The following is a 20,725-nucleotide window of genomic DNA, read 5'->3' on the forward strand; positions in this document are numbered from 1 at the left end:
TAGGTTTACAGTAATGTTCTTGTGAACATCTTAGACACGTTCTCTTAAAGGATAGTTAAGCTATATTAGGATGTTTTTAATTTATAAAATTATTTTCCTGTCTTCTTAAAATCCCTATTCAACGTATATAACTGAACGAATAATGTTTGCAATGTTTTCAGATATGCAAACGTGTACCTTGTTAAGACACAATGTTCTATAAATAGAAGAACTTCTTTGGTTAAAATTGTCTAGTTATGACCAAATGTTTAAGAAACAAAGTGATTATATAGTTAAAAGGAATTTTTATTGAATATTTCATCAATAATTTATCATTTTACATGCTTTGAATTTTTCTAACAAATACATGTAGTTCAAATACGTACCATCACTATAACCATAATAAACAACAAGTCATACAATGTGTATATTTTTAATCAATTTAATCATTCAATGAATTTACAATTTCCCAAATTGGTAATTAGATTCATAATTAACATGAAAAGGGATAATTCTACTTTTACTGTTATTACCGGGTATCTGGAAGCAGAAACTAGCTTAAAATACACTGTACACTAAGTAAAATTATTACACAAATTGTCAACCAGAAGATCGCCACTGTACAACACTAGTAGTAGGGTCTCCTTGGGTTATTCTGAAAAAAAAAATTGCAATAATACTTATACAAAACTGCAATTAATTTAAATCTTGAGCACATTCAAAACTAGTACAATTACAGCAATTTCTTTAACTCTAAACAATTTTTTCTTACGTTTGAATTTTTTGCCTTGAGGCTTGTCTAACAGACAAAACAATATAAAGTATTATTTAACATGTTTATTAAAACATAAGAGAACAGGAATCGTTATCATTTTTTCCTAGCTTGATATCAATAACAAAATTACATCATGGCATAACAAATAATCACCCCTTTTCCTTCAAAACATTTGAGCCGTGTCAGGACAAAACCAACATAGTGGGTTTGCGACCAGCATGGATCCAGACCAGCCTTCGCATCCATGCAGTCTGATCAGGATCCATGCTGTTCGCTTACCAACCCTATTACAAGTAGAGACACTGATAGCGAACAGCATGGATCCTGATCAGACTGCGGATGCGCAGTCTGGTCTGGATCCATGCTGGTCGTAAACGCACTATGTTGGTTTTGTCATGACGCCGTTCATTTAAAGAAACTAATTAATGAAATACACTGATAACTTAAATGCATAACAAAGTTAGGATTTATTTGCAAGGAATATGTACTAGTATTTGAAACCGTTGTTTCTTTTCACCCCTAACTGTGTGCTGGCAACAAAAACAATTTTACTTTGCGACCAGTATAAAGCCAGGGCCAGTCTTAGCTTGTCTGTGTAATATGAACAGGCTCTTTAATGTAGTCTGCTAAATTTCATTATTCCCATAAACTCATTGTTGACAGTCAAGGCCAAGTCAATCATGCAAACTAAGACAGTAATTTTTCCCATACATACCAAAGGGTTCGGTCTAAAGCGGTAGGCCAACATCATACGTTTTCTATACGCATCAAATTCATCATCTTCCTTGGAAAGTCCATCTGGTCTCTCAATTCCAACACCTCTCCCATCTACAGAAACATTGCCCCTGAAAATAAAACATACATTAAAATCACATAGAATGAGAAAACACATGTACTAATGTGCCATATCTATAACAAAGTTAATTTATAATTAATAAGTCCAGTCTGACCCCTAACAATTAAATCAAAATTTTTCTTTTATTTTAGATTAATTATGTCAGCTAAATGGGTCTATACCAATTATTACTGATTTATAAGGTAAATCTGACTAATTACATTTCCATTACATTATACAATCACTTTAAGTGAACTAAAATAAAACAACACCATTCTAAAATGAAACAACAACATTTGTTGTATGGGCTAAAATAAAGGAAGGTAAAAGGCATATAAACACCTCTCATGCAGACATTGTAGAACCATCTTTGTTATACATCTACCTGCATTAAAACTTAACCTCGTGAAATAGTAATTGATTTGTTCCCCTTTGAATTTGGAACAGTCCATTTGAAGTTTAAGGGGGTGATCTTTTCATCCAGCGACCACTTTTACCTGTAAAGCTGTTGTGTTTTTATAGAACGCAGCTTCATGACAAAAAATCAGCTACCAACGGATGAGTGGCAAAGGCTTATCAATTTAGGGTTTTAGCTGGATTATGGATAATGACCTTACAAAAAAAACTAGAAAAAAAACTTACTTATTAACAGGATCTAGTATTCCTTGACCTTCTGGCCCAAGGCCTTCACCTTCCTGCCATCCTAGTTTCTGCAACATCTGGTACCCAATATTCTCACAAGTTATCTTAAAATCTTTATAATCACTAAAATCTGGTGTCCTGCCTTCTTTTAATGCCTGAAAGATTTTGTTATATGATTATATAAAATATTTTACCATAGTTTTGATACAAAAAAAAACTATCTAAGATCGTAGGACTTTGTGCTTTTACTATTCTATGTAGAATTTTCTACATACAAAAAAGGCCATAATCCATGTTGTCTCCGAGATGTGAGTCTTTGACACTGACCATATGTTATGCTCTCTAATAAGTGTGTGAAGTTTTAACCCATTCCTTTCAGTAAATTTTAAGATACCAACATGCACGCAAAACCTTAATCAAATTGTGACACCGACGCTAATGCCTGGGTGAGTACAAAAGATCACCCAATTCTTCAAACAAACAGTTGAGCTAAATATGGTGTAAGTGCTTCATTTAAATATATGATTTCACTTGAAAAATCTAAAATAGATATTAAATTAAGACAACAATTGCTTTTTTTCTACACTAATTAAAGAATTTTAATAAAACAGTTAAGGCTATTGACTTATTTCTGATCTCAAACTAGTACCACACAACATTGCTACATTAAGATAATATTTTTTCCTGTTGTCCTAATTGTACTTTGTTATTTTAACCAGTGTTGAGCTTATTAGGATACTTCAGTGTTAATCATTATAACCCAGAGTACATAAAAGTACAATTTATATAAAGTATTATTTACATCCAAACTTATATCAATATATACTGTAGATGCTATGGACTTACTCTTACCCTTCAGCAAGTTAAACAAAAACACAGAGGTAATTGGCTTATTTCTACCCCAATTAGGCCACTCAATATTTCTACACACAAGCATTGTAGCTAGATTAATTCAATGGGAATCTGGACCACATTTTATGAACTATTCCACTTCATGTCTTCATAAGAAAGGTTCAAGTTAAAATATATAGGTTCCCAAAGAAGGGCATGGTGGTTTAATAGTAACAGGTGCTTGTAATTGCAAACATGGTACACATTTAAGTGAATACAACAAAACAGACCTTCCACTCTGATTCTATTTATCAAGATATGCTGTACAGTTTGTATATACAAAATCCTTTCCCCCAATAATGTTACGTAGGACTCTTACCTTAAATGTTTCCATAAACCTCTCAAGTTCATCTGGAGGAAGGAAATCTCCAATATGATGTTTCCCTTTGCCAGCTTCAGTCAAGGCCTCAGCCCATTCTATAAAATATATATAAACATAAGCTCTACAATGATTTTCTAACTTTCAAACAGGCTGGTATTGCTCTAAACTGGTGGCAAAGGCTAATCACTTCATAATCCAGCAGGTACAGGGTTAAAATGTAGATTCTTAAATTAAAATATTTAATCTGAGTTTTTTACTGTAAATGAGATAGTTAGACATTTAGCAAGTAAAATTTGCTATGGCTCTGCATCAAGTTACCTTTAGTAGCGTCCATTTCAGCGGTTCTATTCCTGTGTTCCCAGGTTCCTATTTCATCAGTCTCCTCATCAGAATCATACTCGTATTTAGGTTTAACCTTAATACCAGGTACATCTGCCATCAATGCAGCCTCCTGTGCTTTCTTCTGTGCAAGTATTAACTCGTACATCATGTTTATCTATAATACAAGGGATGTAAAGGAAAATATAATAAAATATACAACAAATCTAACTGACATTTGATAAAATATTGTTTCAAGAATACTGACTTAAAGCACATGAAAACATAAGGAACGCTAAGTGCTATTTATAGGGTTAAACACACATAAATGTTGTTTGTTAACAGAATAAAATGTTCGGAAACAAAATATTATGCTGCTATGCTACTAGAAAAGCAAGATTTCATGCATGCCTCATTTGCTCTTAAGGAAATATAGACACATATTTTTTTCATACAGGTATTTTGGAGCTTTTCTTTTTCTTTTCTCTTGTTTCTTATTGGGTTTTATGTCGCACAAACACAGTATAAGTCATGACGACTTTCTCGCTCAACTGGTGGAGGAAGACCTCAGGTGCCCTTTCATGCATAATTTTAGGCAGGAACAGGTACCTGAGTAGAACCACTCACCATTCCTTAAGATTCCTTACATGAAAGAATCCAAAGTCTCTGTCCATATTCCAACCCATTGTGGTGACGGGCAAATGGTTTTAAGTGAACAACCTAAACCACTCGGCCACAGCCTCTCCTTATTTTTTTTCAAAATACAAATAACTAGAACTGCCACTGTCATGGCTGGAATACCCCCGCATACCACTCTGTAAGAATCAACAGTGGCCATTTAGAGCTCAAGGACAACCTCCCTGCCAAATCTGAGGTTACTAAGCCATTGCATTGTTAAGTTATGTATTTTACATGCTTCAAATGTGACAATGTCAAAATCAATACACTGCGGACAGGCATTCTTAAGCAATTGAGGGGAAAAGCTTTTTTTAAGTCAAGGTCCCTGTGACCTTGACCTTTGACCCAGTGACTTCAAAATCAATAGAGGTCTTCTACTACTTATGACTAACCTCTATGCCAAATATGAAGACTGTGGGTCAAAGGAATCTTAAGTTATTGGGCGGACAAGCTTTTTATATTCAAGGCCCCTGTGACCTTGACCTTTGACCCAGTGACTTCAAAATCAATAGGGGTCTTCTACTACTCATGACTAACCTCTATGCCAAATATGAAGACTGTGGGTCAAAGGAATCTTAAGTTATTGAGGAACAAGGAAAAACCGATGGACGGCCAGACGTACAAGCTGATTCCAGTATACCCCCCATACAACTTTGTTGTGTGGGGGTATAAAAATTTGTAGAGTACAAGCAGAAGATGTATAGCTTTAAACACTTCATAAATTAGTCATTGTCAGACTTTACAAAAGTGCAGGCTGACCTGGCTCTATACTGATGGCAAAGACTAATCACATTTTTTTTAAAGACAGATTACTTTTGATTAACAGTTTAAGACATATAGTTGTATATAAATACTGACCTCACGTTGTTCTCTAATCTGCTCAATCTGCTCAGCATTCATTGTGTCAGAACCGACCATACGTCGTGAAAACTCCTGTAACGTGACTGTATGTACATGTGCTGGTTGTGCTGTAACATTGTAACATTAACATAGATAAAAACGTAAAATTTACAAACAAAAATAGCAATTATAGATATAAAAGTTTAATATACAAAAACAAAAATAGATTATTATTGAATTTTTAGCTGTAACTATGGAATCATACAACATGGCCTATGTGGATGCATTTTCAAAACATCATGTAAGATAAAAGTAGTTTACATCAATTATAGTGCAATATACTTATATATATATGACTTTAACTGGTTAAAAATATGTTAGGACTTCAATTAAGTATACTGTTCACTGATATTTTATATTTTTTCTATAAAAAATTCAAGAAATACCTTTATCTCCCTCTGGACCCCATCGGCTTCTACGCTTCCTCTTTTGTCCTTTTGGTGTATCTTAAATACAAGATGTTTGTATATAGCTAGTTTACACAGAGTCAGGCATGAAGCAATAAATTAAATTGTGAAATTGAGGTCAAGTTATCACATCAAAGAGAAAGCCAGATCTTTTTTTTCAATTATTTTAATTGATATCAAACCAACACTGTGAAAGTCATAAGATGAGTTTTCTGCTTTACGTGAAAAAGCAGAATTAAGGGCATCCTCATTAATTATTTCAGGCAACCAAGTAGAACAACCTTAAATAAGCTAGCTGAATACTTTAATCACATACAGAATCAAGTGATCCCAATTTTTGTTTTTTCATTGCTATACAAATAATTGATGGGATCATGCAGGAAGCCTTTGTTACATTTCTAAAAAATTTCAAAACTGATAACCAGCACTTAAAACAGACACATTTTAGGATAACTTAACTTAAAACAGACACATTTTAGGATAACTTATATGTATAACAACACAAACAACAAAACATTCAAGTAATTACACTTTTGAATACCAAGTGCAAACTTTTATCCTATTTGCAAGCTAAACATATAAACTTACCTCCAATTAAACACCTGGGAGAGGACACTCATAAGCTTTCATAGCTGTCTGTCTAATCCCAAAATGTAAATATATGTATGTGTAGATATTGTTCACCATACATAATGTAAACATATTGAATAAATTTGTTTAAAGCAAACACATAAACTTACCATCAAATTTCTCAGTTTTCAAACCTCTAGCAACATCTATCTTAAACATGAAATACTTGTACTCAGGACTCTCTTCTTCAAACAGAAAGCTGAAATTTATTTTCAATTCATTTTGATACATGTAGTTTATAAGAACAACAAGTAATTAAAAGAGTAAAACAACAGTCATTATACATGTATTTATAAATTAAAAGGTAAAACTCAGATCTTCATAAATTTGGAAATATTCCTTTCCATATTTTGTTTTTGTTTGTTTTGGGTTTTACGTCACATCAACACAGTATAGGTCGTATCGCGACGTTCCAGCTTTACTGGTGGAGGAAGACCTCAGGTGCCCTTCCGTGCATTATTTCAGGCACGAACGGGCACCTGAGTAGAACCACCGACGTTCCGTAATCCTAACCATATGATGAATTTTTTTTAATACAAACTGTCAACAGGGGAGCAAAACCATTCATTAATTTTAAAGGGTTATTAAGCCTTAATAAAATGCTATCATTTTTATTTTTCAGAAGCATTTACATTTGTTCTGTTACAGTTTCTAAAAAATTTACTCATTAGCATAATAGCTTTATACCTGTTTCATCCTTTGCATCTTTAGTGTGTTGGCAATATTTACATTTTAATGAATAAGTTTTATGAATGAAAGTCAAAATACCACTTTATTTGCATTTTGCTACCTTTATCACAACTTTTTTCATATTTAACACTATCGTTGTCAGGTGATATGCATCTCCCATGTTGTAAATCATTTAATACAACACTGTACAACACATGTTTGCCCTATCTACACAAAAGTAAAAAGTATTCATTTCTGAAGCATAATGTGCCTTTAAAGGAAATTTCAAAATATGTACTGACTGAATAACAAAGAATTCAAACCATTTTCTCAGATCTCAAGCATGAGAAGGTACAGTATAACTACTATACAATATAACAAGAGCTTTGCTAAGGCAGGGAATCATACGCCCAATGAAAAATAAAGGGCATACAGACGGAAAGAGGCCTTCAAGATATATATAGCAAAATTATTGTTGTAAATAGCACAAATGATGACTTTTCCATCAAGTGTGAAAGAAAAAATATAGTCTCATATTTGGGGGGTAAAAACATATTTGCAATATAAAAGGGGGCATAACTATGTCAATACATTGCATAGAAAATCAAATTTAACTTGTGTTTTGATATAGGATACATACATATCAAGCATAAACAAAAACAATGAAATTCGAAAGTTAATTTGGTTAAAAAGCAGCATAACTGTAAAAAAATCGAACTTGACTGCATTTTGATATAGATATTAACATGCCAAATGTAAACACAATCATCAAATTACTTGAAAATTTACACATCACATTAATTTCACATTAAATTTGGTTACAAATGGGCCTATCTCTATCAATAATAATTTGATTACAGCCAAAATCAAACTTGACCTGTGTTTTGATATAACATATTTACATGCCAAATATAAACATGATCATTGAAATCCTTAAAAATATTCTCTAACAATTGTCTATGGTATACAGACAGATGCACAGACAGACATGGATAATGCTTTACCATAATTTGTCCCAAAGTTTCTTCTGATAGGGGTATAAAAAAAATCATATTATTATACTTACTTAAACACGGGATCGTTTTTATGGTCTTCCTTCATCTGATTGAGAGCATGGTCTCCACTCTGTCCGACATACATGGCGAGGTTATCAATCAGCTCTCGTGTCTCGTCATTTTCTGGGGGAAAAACTAGAAGCAGCCAATCAGTACCTAGCCCTTTCATCTACCCCTTTTTTTTCATAATACCCTAAAATCGTCCAACACCATTCCCATACAAAACCCGATTACGTTGAGCAATCGTCAACTTTCAAGAGTATACAGAATTCAGAATTTCGTTCTTAAGGCCCCTCCCGCTACCTACCCAAATTTTTTTTTTACCAAACATTAAAGCAGAGAGTGTCAATGCAAAATACATTTTTATATCTGTCTCATGTTTTTTAACTGTAAATATAAAATATGGTTCTAAACTTTAAAAAGATGCTTAACAGTCACAATTTGTTTGAACTACATACAATTTTGAAAACATTTTAGATGAAAAAAAAAATTTTACTCAAAAGAAAAAAACAACAGTTTGGATAAAAAACGATTTTGTAAAAAAAATCAAGCGCATTCAAGCCAATGCATAATTGATTTTGTTGATAAATACTAACAGCATTTTTTACATTTCCTAAGCAAATGAAATTTTTATTTCTGTTGCTTCCCTCACATAATCAAAATGTGCATGAATCAAGTCTGTCCTACTGTTTTCATTTCATAATTCATTGAAACATTTTCTAATTAAGAGTACCCTTTTGAAACTAAATTACAACTTTTATCATTTTATACTAATCAAGTGTTTCCCAGTAATTTCTTTGGCATAACTGAATTCTGTATAATTGAAAATCAAGTGCTATTAGCTGTATCCCAGTAGAAACTGATAATGTAGTCATAAATCAAATATTCCCAATATATGTACTTCAAAAAAAGAATGCCTGAGATTCATTTTACCAATATTTTTTTACATTTTACTTTTTATCGCTCAAGTTCTTAAACTATGAAATAGACACCTCACATATTAAGATATTTACCTTGTTCATCATCAAACACATTGCTACTGGTTGCCATGGTTTCTTTCTTGAATTCTATTTTTGTCATTCCTATTGAGATCCTTTAAAAATATAACAAACAAAAAACAGTCACAAGCTAGAATACATTTAACAAATTCCATACATCCATCAACAATCTTTTCTCTTGGTCAATTGCAGGCCACAAACTGACAGAATTCCACTTTCTTGATTATATACATTTTTAAGATATCTAAATATAAATTCTCATGTAATCTAATATTAAACACAGGGATCTGTCAGTGTTACTTAATACCAACTCAAGAACCAAACAGACAAGGTCTATTGGTAGGACAGCGTGCCAGACTATTTTCAGTGTTTGATAGTAATACAAAAGCCTGGATCATGTAGAATTTTCTTAGTTCAAAAAGGGCCATAATTCTGTCAAATTCATGTTAGAGTTTTGGTTCTTGAAAATGTACATAATCACCCCTTTAGACGAAAAAAGAAAAGATTAACTTACCCTTTACTGTCTTTCACATCTTTTGCTGAAATTACAAAAAGTAATGTACATTATGTACTTAACAAGAGCTGTCGGTAGGACAGCAGGCTCGACTATTCTAAGTGCTTAATAGTAAAAGAGCCTTTATAATGTTAAATTATTTAAGTTCACAACAGGTCTATTTTTTTTTTATAAATTGTCCCAAAAAAGGCACAAACCCTTCAGTAGTTATTGAGACAACAGCTTACAAGCAAAACTTTACCATGAATTTCTAAGTTGAAAAAGGGGAGAAAAATTACCCTAAATGCAAGATAGAATTATGGATCTTTGTCAGTGACCTACAATTATGACCCTAAAGGCATAAGTGAAGTTTTAAATAAATATCTTTAATAGTTATTGAGATATTTAAAACTACCATGTAAACATTAACCAAGACACTAAGTAGATAAGGGGATATGAATCAGCCTTAATGCAAGATAGAGTTTATGGAACTTGGTCAGTGACATACAATTCTGACCCTCCAATTATGACCCTAAGTGCATGTGTAAAGTTTCAAGTAAACATCTTTGAAGACCTTTAACCTTTAACCAAAATTTCTAAGTTAAAAAGGGGCAAATAATTCTGCAAATATTGCAGGCAGAGTTATGCAATTTTGCAAACTGATGTACATTGTTACTATAAAAGAGTATTTTAAATTTCAATTGAATATCTCAAGCAATAATTGAGATATTTGACTTTACAGAAAACTTTAACCAAAATTTTTAAGTTAAAAAGGGGCATTATTCTGTCAATATTGTAGGCAGAGTTATCCAACTTGTCAATCTGATGTACCTTCTTACTATAAATAAGTATTGTAAGTTTCAATTGAATATCTCAAGCAATAATTGAAATATTTGACTTTACAAAAAACTTTAACCAACGCAGACGCCGACGCGGACGCAGATACCGACGCTGGGGCGACTACAATAGCTCTATTATTCTTCGAATAGTCGAGCTAAAAATTAATAAAAATATTTCTTGCAAAACCTTATCAGTATTCATCAAATGGGATTATTAACAAGAGCGATCAGTAATCACATTTATCACATAAACCACGGCGCAGGAGTGTAATAAAGCCATTTTATAAAAAAGATATTACACTAGACGATATTACACTAGTGTAAAAACACTTTGACGTCACGTAATTTGCACTATAAACATAGCGTTAAAGCGCGCTAATGTTAGCGTTACACTAGGCGCGTCAAAGAAAAATGACTCTTGTTAACAGTTTACCGTTCTTATTTTATATATGTGATAAATAGAATATTATATTCGTGTAAATTCAATACTAAATTTATTGAACTCTTTGAATAAAACAATATTATGCTCGCCAGAGGCTCGCATAATATGATTTTATTCAACTCGTTCAATAAATTTAGTATTAAACCTACACTCATTCAATATCCTCTATGTGTTCCATGTGTTGTTGACAGACGGACGTTCCTACTGAGTTGACATTATGGGGTTTTTTTCTTTGATCTCCTTTGATCTCTAAAACCCCATAAGCAACGTATTTGCACCCCATAAGCAACCTTTTTCCTCACAAGTACCGTCTATACGGATTGAACATGGATATTCACCCCACATCGTCATTTCAGTGAGAGCGGACGGACTCCGTAGAGGCGACACAAAAATACAGCACAATCTATTTGCTTATGGAAACAATTCAGTAATCCTTCTCTGTCCTTACATCAAAATATTCAACTTTTCAAATAAACATAAAAATATAAAATCTTAAAAGTGGCAAGTTTGAAATGAACCACAGTTACCAGTCTTCTATACTATGATTCTGCTATAAGATACTGTTTCAGAACCACAGTTATTCCAAACTAAAGGGCATATTCAATATATATCATTAACATGAATTTTGTAATACCTCTTGTCTAAAGAATATACAGATAATTTCAATATCTTTACAACTGGTTTACAGAGAGATATGCTTCACATTCCTACGAAACACTTGAAATCATGAGATAAAGAGAAAAAATTCTGACAGATCTACCTGGTGAGTCACCTTCTGTTGGAATTGCCGGGTCGTAATCCCCTTCTGAAAAGCTGCTGTCATTTTTGTTGAATGGGTCATATTCTTCTGCCTGTTTTCCTCTTCCTGCCCTATTTCCATATTCATTCATGACCTGCCCATTTCTTGATGGGCCTGGGCCATATTCACAGACTGGTTCTTGTTTAATTTCTACTTTTTTAACTAAAACAGGTCCATAGTCACCCATTACTGTTGTAAATTCTGACTGACTATCTACAGGTTCTTGTTTAATCATTCCAGGGGGAGGCGTGGCAAACTGCATGTTTGGTGGTCCTTGTGCTGGATGTGGACCATGAATATGAGGAGGTTGATTGACAATGGGAGGGGCCTGACTATACACAACTGTGGACTGGCTGACAAATGGGGGAGGAGGAGCTTGGCTGGGAAAAGGCGGTGCTTGACTGCCTACAGGGAGATGAGTTTGACTGAGCAAAGGAGGAGGCTGCTGAAGAAATGGGGGTGGCTGACTACAATTCACCGGGGGCATGATTGACTGATTTTGTGCAGGAGGAGGTATAGACACATCAACAACTTGTTGATGTGTAGCTATAACTTGAGGAGGACCAATTGTCTCTGGGGGAGGAACTGTGAACTGTTGTTGATGAACTACATGAGGGGGAGCTTCTGAAAATGACACTGAAGTAGGCGGAGGCTGAACATGAACTACAGTGTTTGGTGCCATGCTGACACTGTGCTGTGATTGTGCAATAAATATTCCAGATGATGATGAATTGCACATCTGGGGAGGTGCTCCCATTGACATTGGGGGAGCTTGTGACATCAAAGGCTGAACTCCCATGGAAATTGGGGGAGCTACTGACATAGAGGGTGGGGCTAATGATAATGGAGGAGGCAATGACATTTGGGGAGGGCCCTGTGTGATTAATTGTACATGTGATGCAGGGGGCGGAGTTGGGGCACCTGGAAGCCCTATTGGGGGCTGTGGTGATTGGGCTAAAGGCGGCTGTAACTGCACCTGAGCTTGAATTTGGGGTGGTAATGGGGGCATACCCTGTGGAGGTTGAGCCACAATTATTTGTTGTTGAACAGAAGGGGGTGGGGAAGTAAATGGACCTGCAGGTTGTGAATGGGGCATTTGTAAGGGTTGTGGTGGTTGCTGCTGAACCTGCATAGGGTTTGCCATTATTTGTTGAGGAACTTGCTGTTGCGGTAACTGTAGTGGTTGCTGGATGACTTGAACTTGCTGCAACTGCGGCTGTGCTGGCCCTGGTGGTGGTCCCACCTGCTGCATCTGAGGTTGACCTTGGACCTGACCAGGTGGTAACTGCTGAAGCTGTATCAGTTCTCCAGGTTGCTGTACAATCATTTGCTGAACCTGTGCTTGACTCCCAGGTGGAAGGCCAATGATCTGCTGTTGTGAAGTCTGGAGATGCTGGGGACCTGCAAGTTGTGTGGCTGCCAAATGGAGTGGGTCTAACGCCTGCTGCGATAAAATACTAACTGGTTCTGTGACAGCTTGTTGAAGGACCAGACTATCCTGCACAGGAAGTCCCATTGGTAAAGTTGACTCCTGTAATATATTTTTAGACATACAAAATACTTAAAAAACTATAAATGTATCCATATGACATGAATGTCTCTCTTTCCCTTTTAAAAAAAAAATCTTTTACAGTTTTTAAGTTAAGTACATACATGTACATATGATTTCATTTGAAAAACCCTCAAGAATCTGTGAAAACATTACTACAGTGTATAGCTACCCGTCTTTGACATAACAAAACAAGAGGGCCATGATGGCCCTGAAGTCGCTCACCTGTATATAGGCCCCCAGAGCGGGGCCAGTTTAAACCCCAGGGCTTTTATTTGAACAAACTTTGTAGACACCCATTAGAAGATGTTTCATGCTAAACATCTAAGGTCTAGCTTGTTGGGTTTTTTAAAAGAAGATTTTTTTAAAGTTTTTCCTTTACACATATAGTTAAAAACAATGACACATCTGGGTCAGGGCCAGTTTTGACCCCATGGCTTTTATTTGAACAATCTTTGTAGACACTTATTAGTAAATGTTTCATGCTTAATATCTAAACTCTAGCAATTGGGGTTTTTTCAAAGAAGATTTTTAAGTTTTTGCTATACACATATAAGGAAAATCAATGACCCCCGGGGCGGGGCCAATTTTGACCCCAGGGCTTTTATTTGAACAAACTTTGTAGACACTCATTAGAAGATGTTTCATGCCAAATATCTTAGGCTCTTTGGGTTCTTTAAAAGAAGATTTTTTAAGTTTTTACTATATGCATATAGGGAAAATCAATGACCCCCTGGGGCGGGGCCAATTTTGACCCCTAGGGCTTTTATTTGAACAAACTTGGTAGACACTTACTAGAAGATGTTTCATGCCAAAAATCTAAGCTCTAGCTCTTTGGGATTTTTAGAAGAAGATATTTTTTTCTTTTGGTTGCCATGGCAACCAGAGTTCTGCATGGATATAAATTCTTTGAACAACTTTCAAAGGTGACCACCAAAGGAACATTCCTGTGAAGTTTGGATGAAATTGGCTCAGTGGTTTATCAGGAGATGTCATTTAAAGTAAAATTTTACGAAAGACGGACGGACGATGGACGCCGGACGAAAAGCTATCACAAAAGCTCACCCTGTCACTTTGTGACAGGTGAGCTAAAAAAACACATTGCGATACAATGACAAAATGTCAAAATTTAACAACAGTATATACTGCGCAGTAGACTTACAATCCAACAAAACAAAGACAATACCTGTGTTATACGTCTGATAGGTGACACAGATCTACTTCGGTCTCTTTTCCTGCGCTCTTCTTTTTCTCTTTCATATTCTCTTTCCCTACGTCTTTCCTCATCCCTCATTCTTTCTTCCCTGAAACAAAATTATGATTATAATAGAGTTAGTTAATGCACCTAATGTTGTGCATTAATATCTGCAGTCACATGAGAATGCATTTATAGCCAAAAACTGAACGGAGAACTTTACAGGGTATTAAATGCAATTAACAGTGCATAATGATATGTAAATAAACATTTATTTGCGCACATAATTATAGATACATCTATTATTAGATCTGGGGTTTTAGGAAACCAATGTGAAATGTACTTCTAAATCACCCAAATATCTTTTTTCGTATCTTTATTTATGATTCCAATGACAATTCTAAATGCCTTAGAAAGAAAAAAAACAACAGGTTTTTACATGTTATTGTAAACATGGTTTACAATAACCACGCTGCATGGCTTACCTAAATAGATCTTGTCTCTCTGACCTCCCCGACTGACTCTCCCAACGTTCTCTAAATTGTTTCTGCATGTTGTTTTCTGGTTCTCGTACAGGTTCACGAACTTCCTTACTGACAGAACGTGACTCGTGATAATAGCGATCCCTCTCCCGATTACGTTCATCTTTCCACTTGTCACGGTCATCTCTTTCTGACCTGCTGTGATCCTGAATGTAAATGTTACATTTATTTATCATGATTTCTTACTTACAAATTAAACACTATTTTGATACCTGACAAACTTACTTGTTTTAAACGATAAATTAAAAGATTGGGAGGGGATAACAACATGTCAAAACACCAGGTCGGTTCCTGTTTAGTTTGTTTTACTTAAATTCTAAGAGCCTTTGGCTAACTAAAAATAGTCACTTTGTTTGTACAAATAGCAATGTTTTTATTTTTCAAAACACTGTTTGAATTTTCTAAAAAATGCATAAGCCCTAAAGGCATGCAACATGTAGTCAATTAAGATTTACAATGGAACCCCTCTAACCAAATTACTTTTGTCTAGTTTAGAGGTGAATATAAAGCAATGACCTATTCAAGCAGGACAAAGTATTCTTTTGATATTTGGACTGCTGTACATAAAAAAACAATGTCTTTAGTAAAAGTTTCATCAATTTGCTGGCTAAAATAGTACAAAGCTTAATAAATATACCTGTGATTTGTTTCTAGATACATTCTCTCCAGAGTTCCAAGTGTTTGGGTTACTGTTGCCCTGGAACCATTTCTTGCTTGAATCTTCTTTAGCTGATTTCACTTCTGGTGCTTTTTTTACAGTGTTTGACGATGAATCTTCTCTTTTACCTTTGTCTGTCATGTAGAGTAAAATTCTTTATTCAATTTATAGTGTGTTTATGTATCTCATAAATCGAACATGCATAATCTTCATAATAACTGTGAAAGTGACTTAGTCCTAAGGTGCGACAAAAGAAACAAACAATAATAGCTTGATTCAATTGTTATATGCTATTCTACAATGTTCATCATTTTTTACATAAGAAATATTAAAGGAATGTAAAATCCTGCATACAAAAGTATGGAAACAAAAAATGAATAAGTCTTTGGATCTTGGTCTTATTTCCAATGAAAGATTGTACTAAAACTGCAATGTTCATGATTTTTTTTTGATTATGGCAAAGACTGTGAATAGAATACATTAATTTTTGTAACTTATGTCATTATGTGACATTTGCAATTACTTTATAGTGACTTTATCTCATTTGTTTTCTAACTCTTTGCATTACGACATGTTTTTTAATTAATTTCATTCTGCTGGTTTTAGTCAGGGCAAAATCATTTATTAAACTATTACCAGAGGTTGGTGTTGATGCTTTGCCTAGAGACCCTTGTTGTTGCATTTGTTTAAACCTTTCTAGGAAGTTCCCATCATTGACAAGAAGAATTGGTTTTGGCGCTTCAGTAGTAGGTTTTTTATTCTTTTCAATACCTTTTAGAGCGTGACTACAATAAAAGCAATGAGAAATATAAAAAAAAAAATCCATTTTTTTTACTTCAATACTTGGTATATTATCATACACTATTTAATTGACAGAAAACTGATTATCATGGTATTTCAAAAGAGCATATTTTTAAATTTACTTCAACTTTGATATTTTCTGACAATGTTTTTTTTTGTTCAGTTTTTCTTTGCACCAACACAGTAAAGGTCATATGGAGATTTCCAGCTTTACTGATGGAGGAAGGCCTTAGGTGCCCTTCCTTACATTACTTCATGAGTAGAACTACCGATATTCTGTAAACTACATGTAGCATGAAAGAATCCAAAGTCAAGCCCACAGCTTGAGCGATGAGGGACATGTGACTTGAAGTCAAAACCTTAACCACTCCACCAAAGAAACCCCTATATTTTTTTTTTTAATTTTTGACAACAGTTTGGCACATTTCAGTAATTCATTTGCTTACTTCATAAAATGCAAATTCAGGATATTGATATTTATTCCTTATTGTTAATTCTTCTTTCCTTTCTACTCTACATTTACTTCTTACAGTTTATTTACATTTAATTACTATGACATATTAACTTCAATATAAGAAAAATTATCATACAAATCTAAATATTTAGGGTGTTTGTTTTTTATATAAAAGTTACAAATTTCTTATTATTAAGTTATATATTCTTATAATTAAATTAGAAATTTTACTACCTTTTACTTGCAGTTACTGGAGGTTGTTTCACACTAGCAGCAGCAGCTGCCTCTTTTGTTTTCTGTAACTGCTCGGCCATCAATTTAGCTTCAATCTGGCGTTTCTTCTCTTCTATAAGCCGCTCCTGGTCGTTCATTTGCATCATTTTATCACGATATGTTGTGACCGAATACCCTGTACCACCACTATATGACTGTGACACATGTTTATTTGCTGAAAATAAATTTTGTAACTTTTATAAATTCTTTTCATGAGCTTTCCTAAAATATCTTGCATTCAGACATCTACATTGTAAATATACATGAATTTGTGTAACATCCTTCAATTAAATTTGGGTACATATTTTACCTAGCATGAAGTCAATTCTCCTTAAAATTTTGCTCAAGGTAGAGCCCGCCCCTGAGAAAAGCCTTTTGGAACCCCCTTCCCTGATTTTCACATTCTTTACCTTTCTTCTTTTACACAGCACTTTCTAACCTAGTGATTTCCAGAAAGTAAAATAAGTACATACATTATTATTTAATGATTATGATAGCTTAATTTGAAATATTCATTTTTAATCATTTTCGCTTCAATTGAGGGTAAAGGCAGCATTTACTGTGCATCAATATCCGAAGAAGCATAAAGATAAACAATAAAAAAAAACAATTATGCACATGAAAGGACCACAGCTTCCAAATATTTAATTGTCAGTCAATTTTATGAAGGAATCCCCACTACTACCAGAAATATTTTATTATATCGAAAATTATTAGGTAGTTTATGTTCGAAATAAGAATTTTATATCTTGATAATTGGCTTATTAATACGCGAAAAGCCCCGCTCTTAGATAACATGTATGACCTGAATAAATCAAATTGAAATCACATTAAAATCAACTAAAAATGTGTCCATAGGACACGGGTGCCCCCACACTCCACAGATTTGTCAATCTTATGTCCCTAGGTCAAATATTTTTTTGGCTACACGTGCCCGAGTTGAAAACTAAAGATTTTTTTATTAAGTAAAGGGCAAATACTACAAATACTGAATAAATCCACAAGAAAACCTCAAGGTGCATAAGTACACATGCTGACCAACATTCTTGTAAACTTTCAGGCCTACTGTACAGGTCATAAACATTTTGAGTTACGTGCAACACAAGTTAAATATTGTAAATTTTTACTAAGTCAAGGGAAATAACTCTAAACATACTAAAAATATCCACATGAAAATACCCAGGTGCACAACTTCACATGCTGATCAACATTTCTGTAGGGTTTCATGACTCTAAGTCAATTACTTTTTGAGCTATGTGCGACACAAAAAGGGGACAGACGGACGGAATGACGGAGAGACAAGGGTATTTATCTAAATGCCCCCATATAGTGGGGGCACAATAAAAAATATATATCTAACGAATTGGAGAAAAATCCTTTTAGATAACTGGGCGCCACCATTTTGAAATCCTTTTGAGCTACCGTCTACATAATTCAGACTTTTTCTAGAAGAGGCTTGCCAAATAACACAAGTCGCCCATGAAGTAAAAATACCTCAAAGCAACATAATTTATACAGCTGTAGTAGACGTGGTAGCAAGACACAACATTCTTGTAAACACCCTCTAGACACTTCACCCCTCAAATTTTGAAGACACTCATCCCTCAAGACACTTCACCCCCCAAAATCAGTAAGACTCCTCACCCCTCATCCGATTTTTTAGTAGCGATCTCGACTAGCTGGCCCAAAGGGCCTGCTCCAAAGCGAGCTTTACGGTAACGCGAGTACCTGCTTGGTGATGGTTTTGAAAACTTTCGTTCGATGTACCGAATTGACACATCACAACTTTTCGAATTACAAGATAACGATAAAAGCCAATGTACTCTGATTGAAAATGGAAGCGTAGACTGGGGTCCTGTGCACTTATATGGGAACCATAATAGAAAGGGGGGACCAGAATAAACGGAAGCAGTGTATAAAATACCGAATGACAATTTTAAAACGGAAAATGTCAAATAGAAATGAACAATTATATTAAACTATTTTACAGTAATAGAAAATCGAGCTCGCTTCGAGGCTTTGCATTTTTCATATCAAGACGAAACCTACATGGTCTGTTAATGCGTTGAACTTGTTCTTCTTGTGGTTGATAACCAAGTCCGGCTGTCCTCTGTCCAGAAAATTTATTGTATCCTAAGCCTCTCTTCGACATTTTACCTTGTTATGTAGGTACTAACACGCTGCGGTTTTGACTGTTGACAGTTGTTGAAATTTTATCAAACTTATATTTTTCAACTCTGTAGTGCGACTGATTGAGTTGACATGAAGTGAATCGGCATTCATTTAGAAATGTTATAAATTTTATGCATTTTGAAGAATGGATTTACATCTGTTTTTAAATTAATGCCATTGCAAACACTCGGTAATTGTGTGTTTCAATATTGACCTCGATCCTCCATTTTTCCTAAAATGGACTGGTGTAAACTAATTTAAATGACGGAAAGTTCCTCGTGACCGTTATTCGGCGAAAAACAATAGGTTGAATGATACTAAATAAATATACGGAAAAATACATATGTCTGTCGCCTCTCCGTAATAGCCAGGCCCGTGTTCACAAAGATTTAAGGTTCAGGATCAAGATCAGGATCAAATTAAAAAAATCAACTATTCTCTGTTGTTTATCCTCATAGATTAAATATTTAATAATAACTTGATAAAACTGGACTTGAAATTGCATGTTTATAAAATTTAGAATAAATTTATTGTTATTTTTGCAAGATACCGGCATTTTACAGTTGATCCAAATATTGATCTTGATCCTTATTTTGATCCAATTATTTTTGTATTTGTTTTTTTATTCGTTGACTTTATCCTAAAATAGGTTGGTTTCTTTGTATATCAGCAATTTTTCACATTTTAAATATGCACCATTTAATTCTAGCAAAATACTATTAATTTAAGTAACACAAAACAATGAAAATAAAAACAGGATGACTTGATCCTGATCCTGATCTTCTCTTTGTGAACACGGGGTCAGGGGTTCACGGTATTTAATATTTATCAGAAAATATTTATATTAAAAAATCATACATGAATGAGATTTTTCTTCAATCTTATAAGTGAACCTTTTCCAAGACTGTTTGTCAAAGATTTGTTACAAAGAATCAATTACAATGTCATTTCTTAAACTATTTCCATTGTCTGCCAATATGGGAGCTTTCAGAGGAGGTTACTACTGTATCACTGTAATGCCAAAAAAATGCCAGAATGGAAGAAATAGATGTGTCAAAATCTTCAAATCAAGTTGTAAATATCTTCCAACAGCTAACTTACTGTAAAAATTAAAGCAATATGGACAGTTTATATGTCAGCATATTGGATTATAACATAATTATTTCTATTGACTGTGTGAAAACAATTGAGGGAAAAGTAGTCAAATATCCATGAAGAGTTTATAAAACAGTTTTCTTACACGGAATATATTCATTATTCACAAAATTAAATTTATTGGCAGGTGCTATGCGATTTAGTGTCACAGTTTTAAGAAAAGTATCATTAACATGTGTTGCTTTCACAAGTAGTTACAGAAAATGTAAATACCGTGATATCATAGAACCCGTGGTATTATAGGAACTGAGTTT

General features: G+C 34.1%; 1 protein-coding gene across 1 annotated transcript; it reads right to left on the bottom strand.

Annotated features, from left to right (window-relative positions):
- Positions 1 to 410: 410 nt before the first annotated feature.
- LOC132752666 (uncharacterized) lies at positions 411 to 19,567 on the bottom strand. The gene is made up of 18 exons (XM_060743022.1): positions 19,194 to 19,567; positions 17,106 to 17,319; positions 16,253 to 16,401; positions 15,596 to 15,750; positions 14,902 to 15,104; positions 14,408 to 14,525; positions 11,634 to 13,203; positions 9,614 to 9,638; positions 9,115 to 9,194; positions 8,113 to 8,236; positions 6,488 to 6,576; positions 5,727 to 5,786; positions 5,299 to 5,408; positions 3,763 to 3,940; positions 3,442 to 3,539; positions 2,232 to 2,386; positions 1,470 to 1,599; positions 411 to 634 (listed from the first exon to the last, which is right to left on the bottom strand). Exons 1-18 carry the CDS (start codon positions 19,294 to 19,296, stop codon positions 608 to 610), a joined length of 3,588 nt encoding a protein of 1,195 aa, XP_060599005.1. The 5' UTR covers positions 19,297 to 19,567; the 3' UTR covers positions 411 to 607.
- Positions 19,568 to 20,725: the final 1,158 nt, after the last annotated feature.

This window comes from Ruditapes philippinarum, unplaced genomic scaffold, assembly GCF_026571515.1.
Source record: "Ruditapes philippinarum isolate M1 unplaced genomic scaffold, ASM2657151v2 ctg528_1_1_1_1, whole genome shotgun sequence".
Taxonomy (NCBI): domain Eukaryota; kingdom Metazoa; phylum Mollusca; class Bivalvia; order Venerida; family Veneridae; genus Ruditapes; species Ruditapes philippinarum.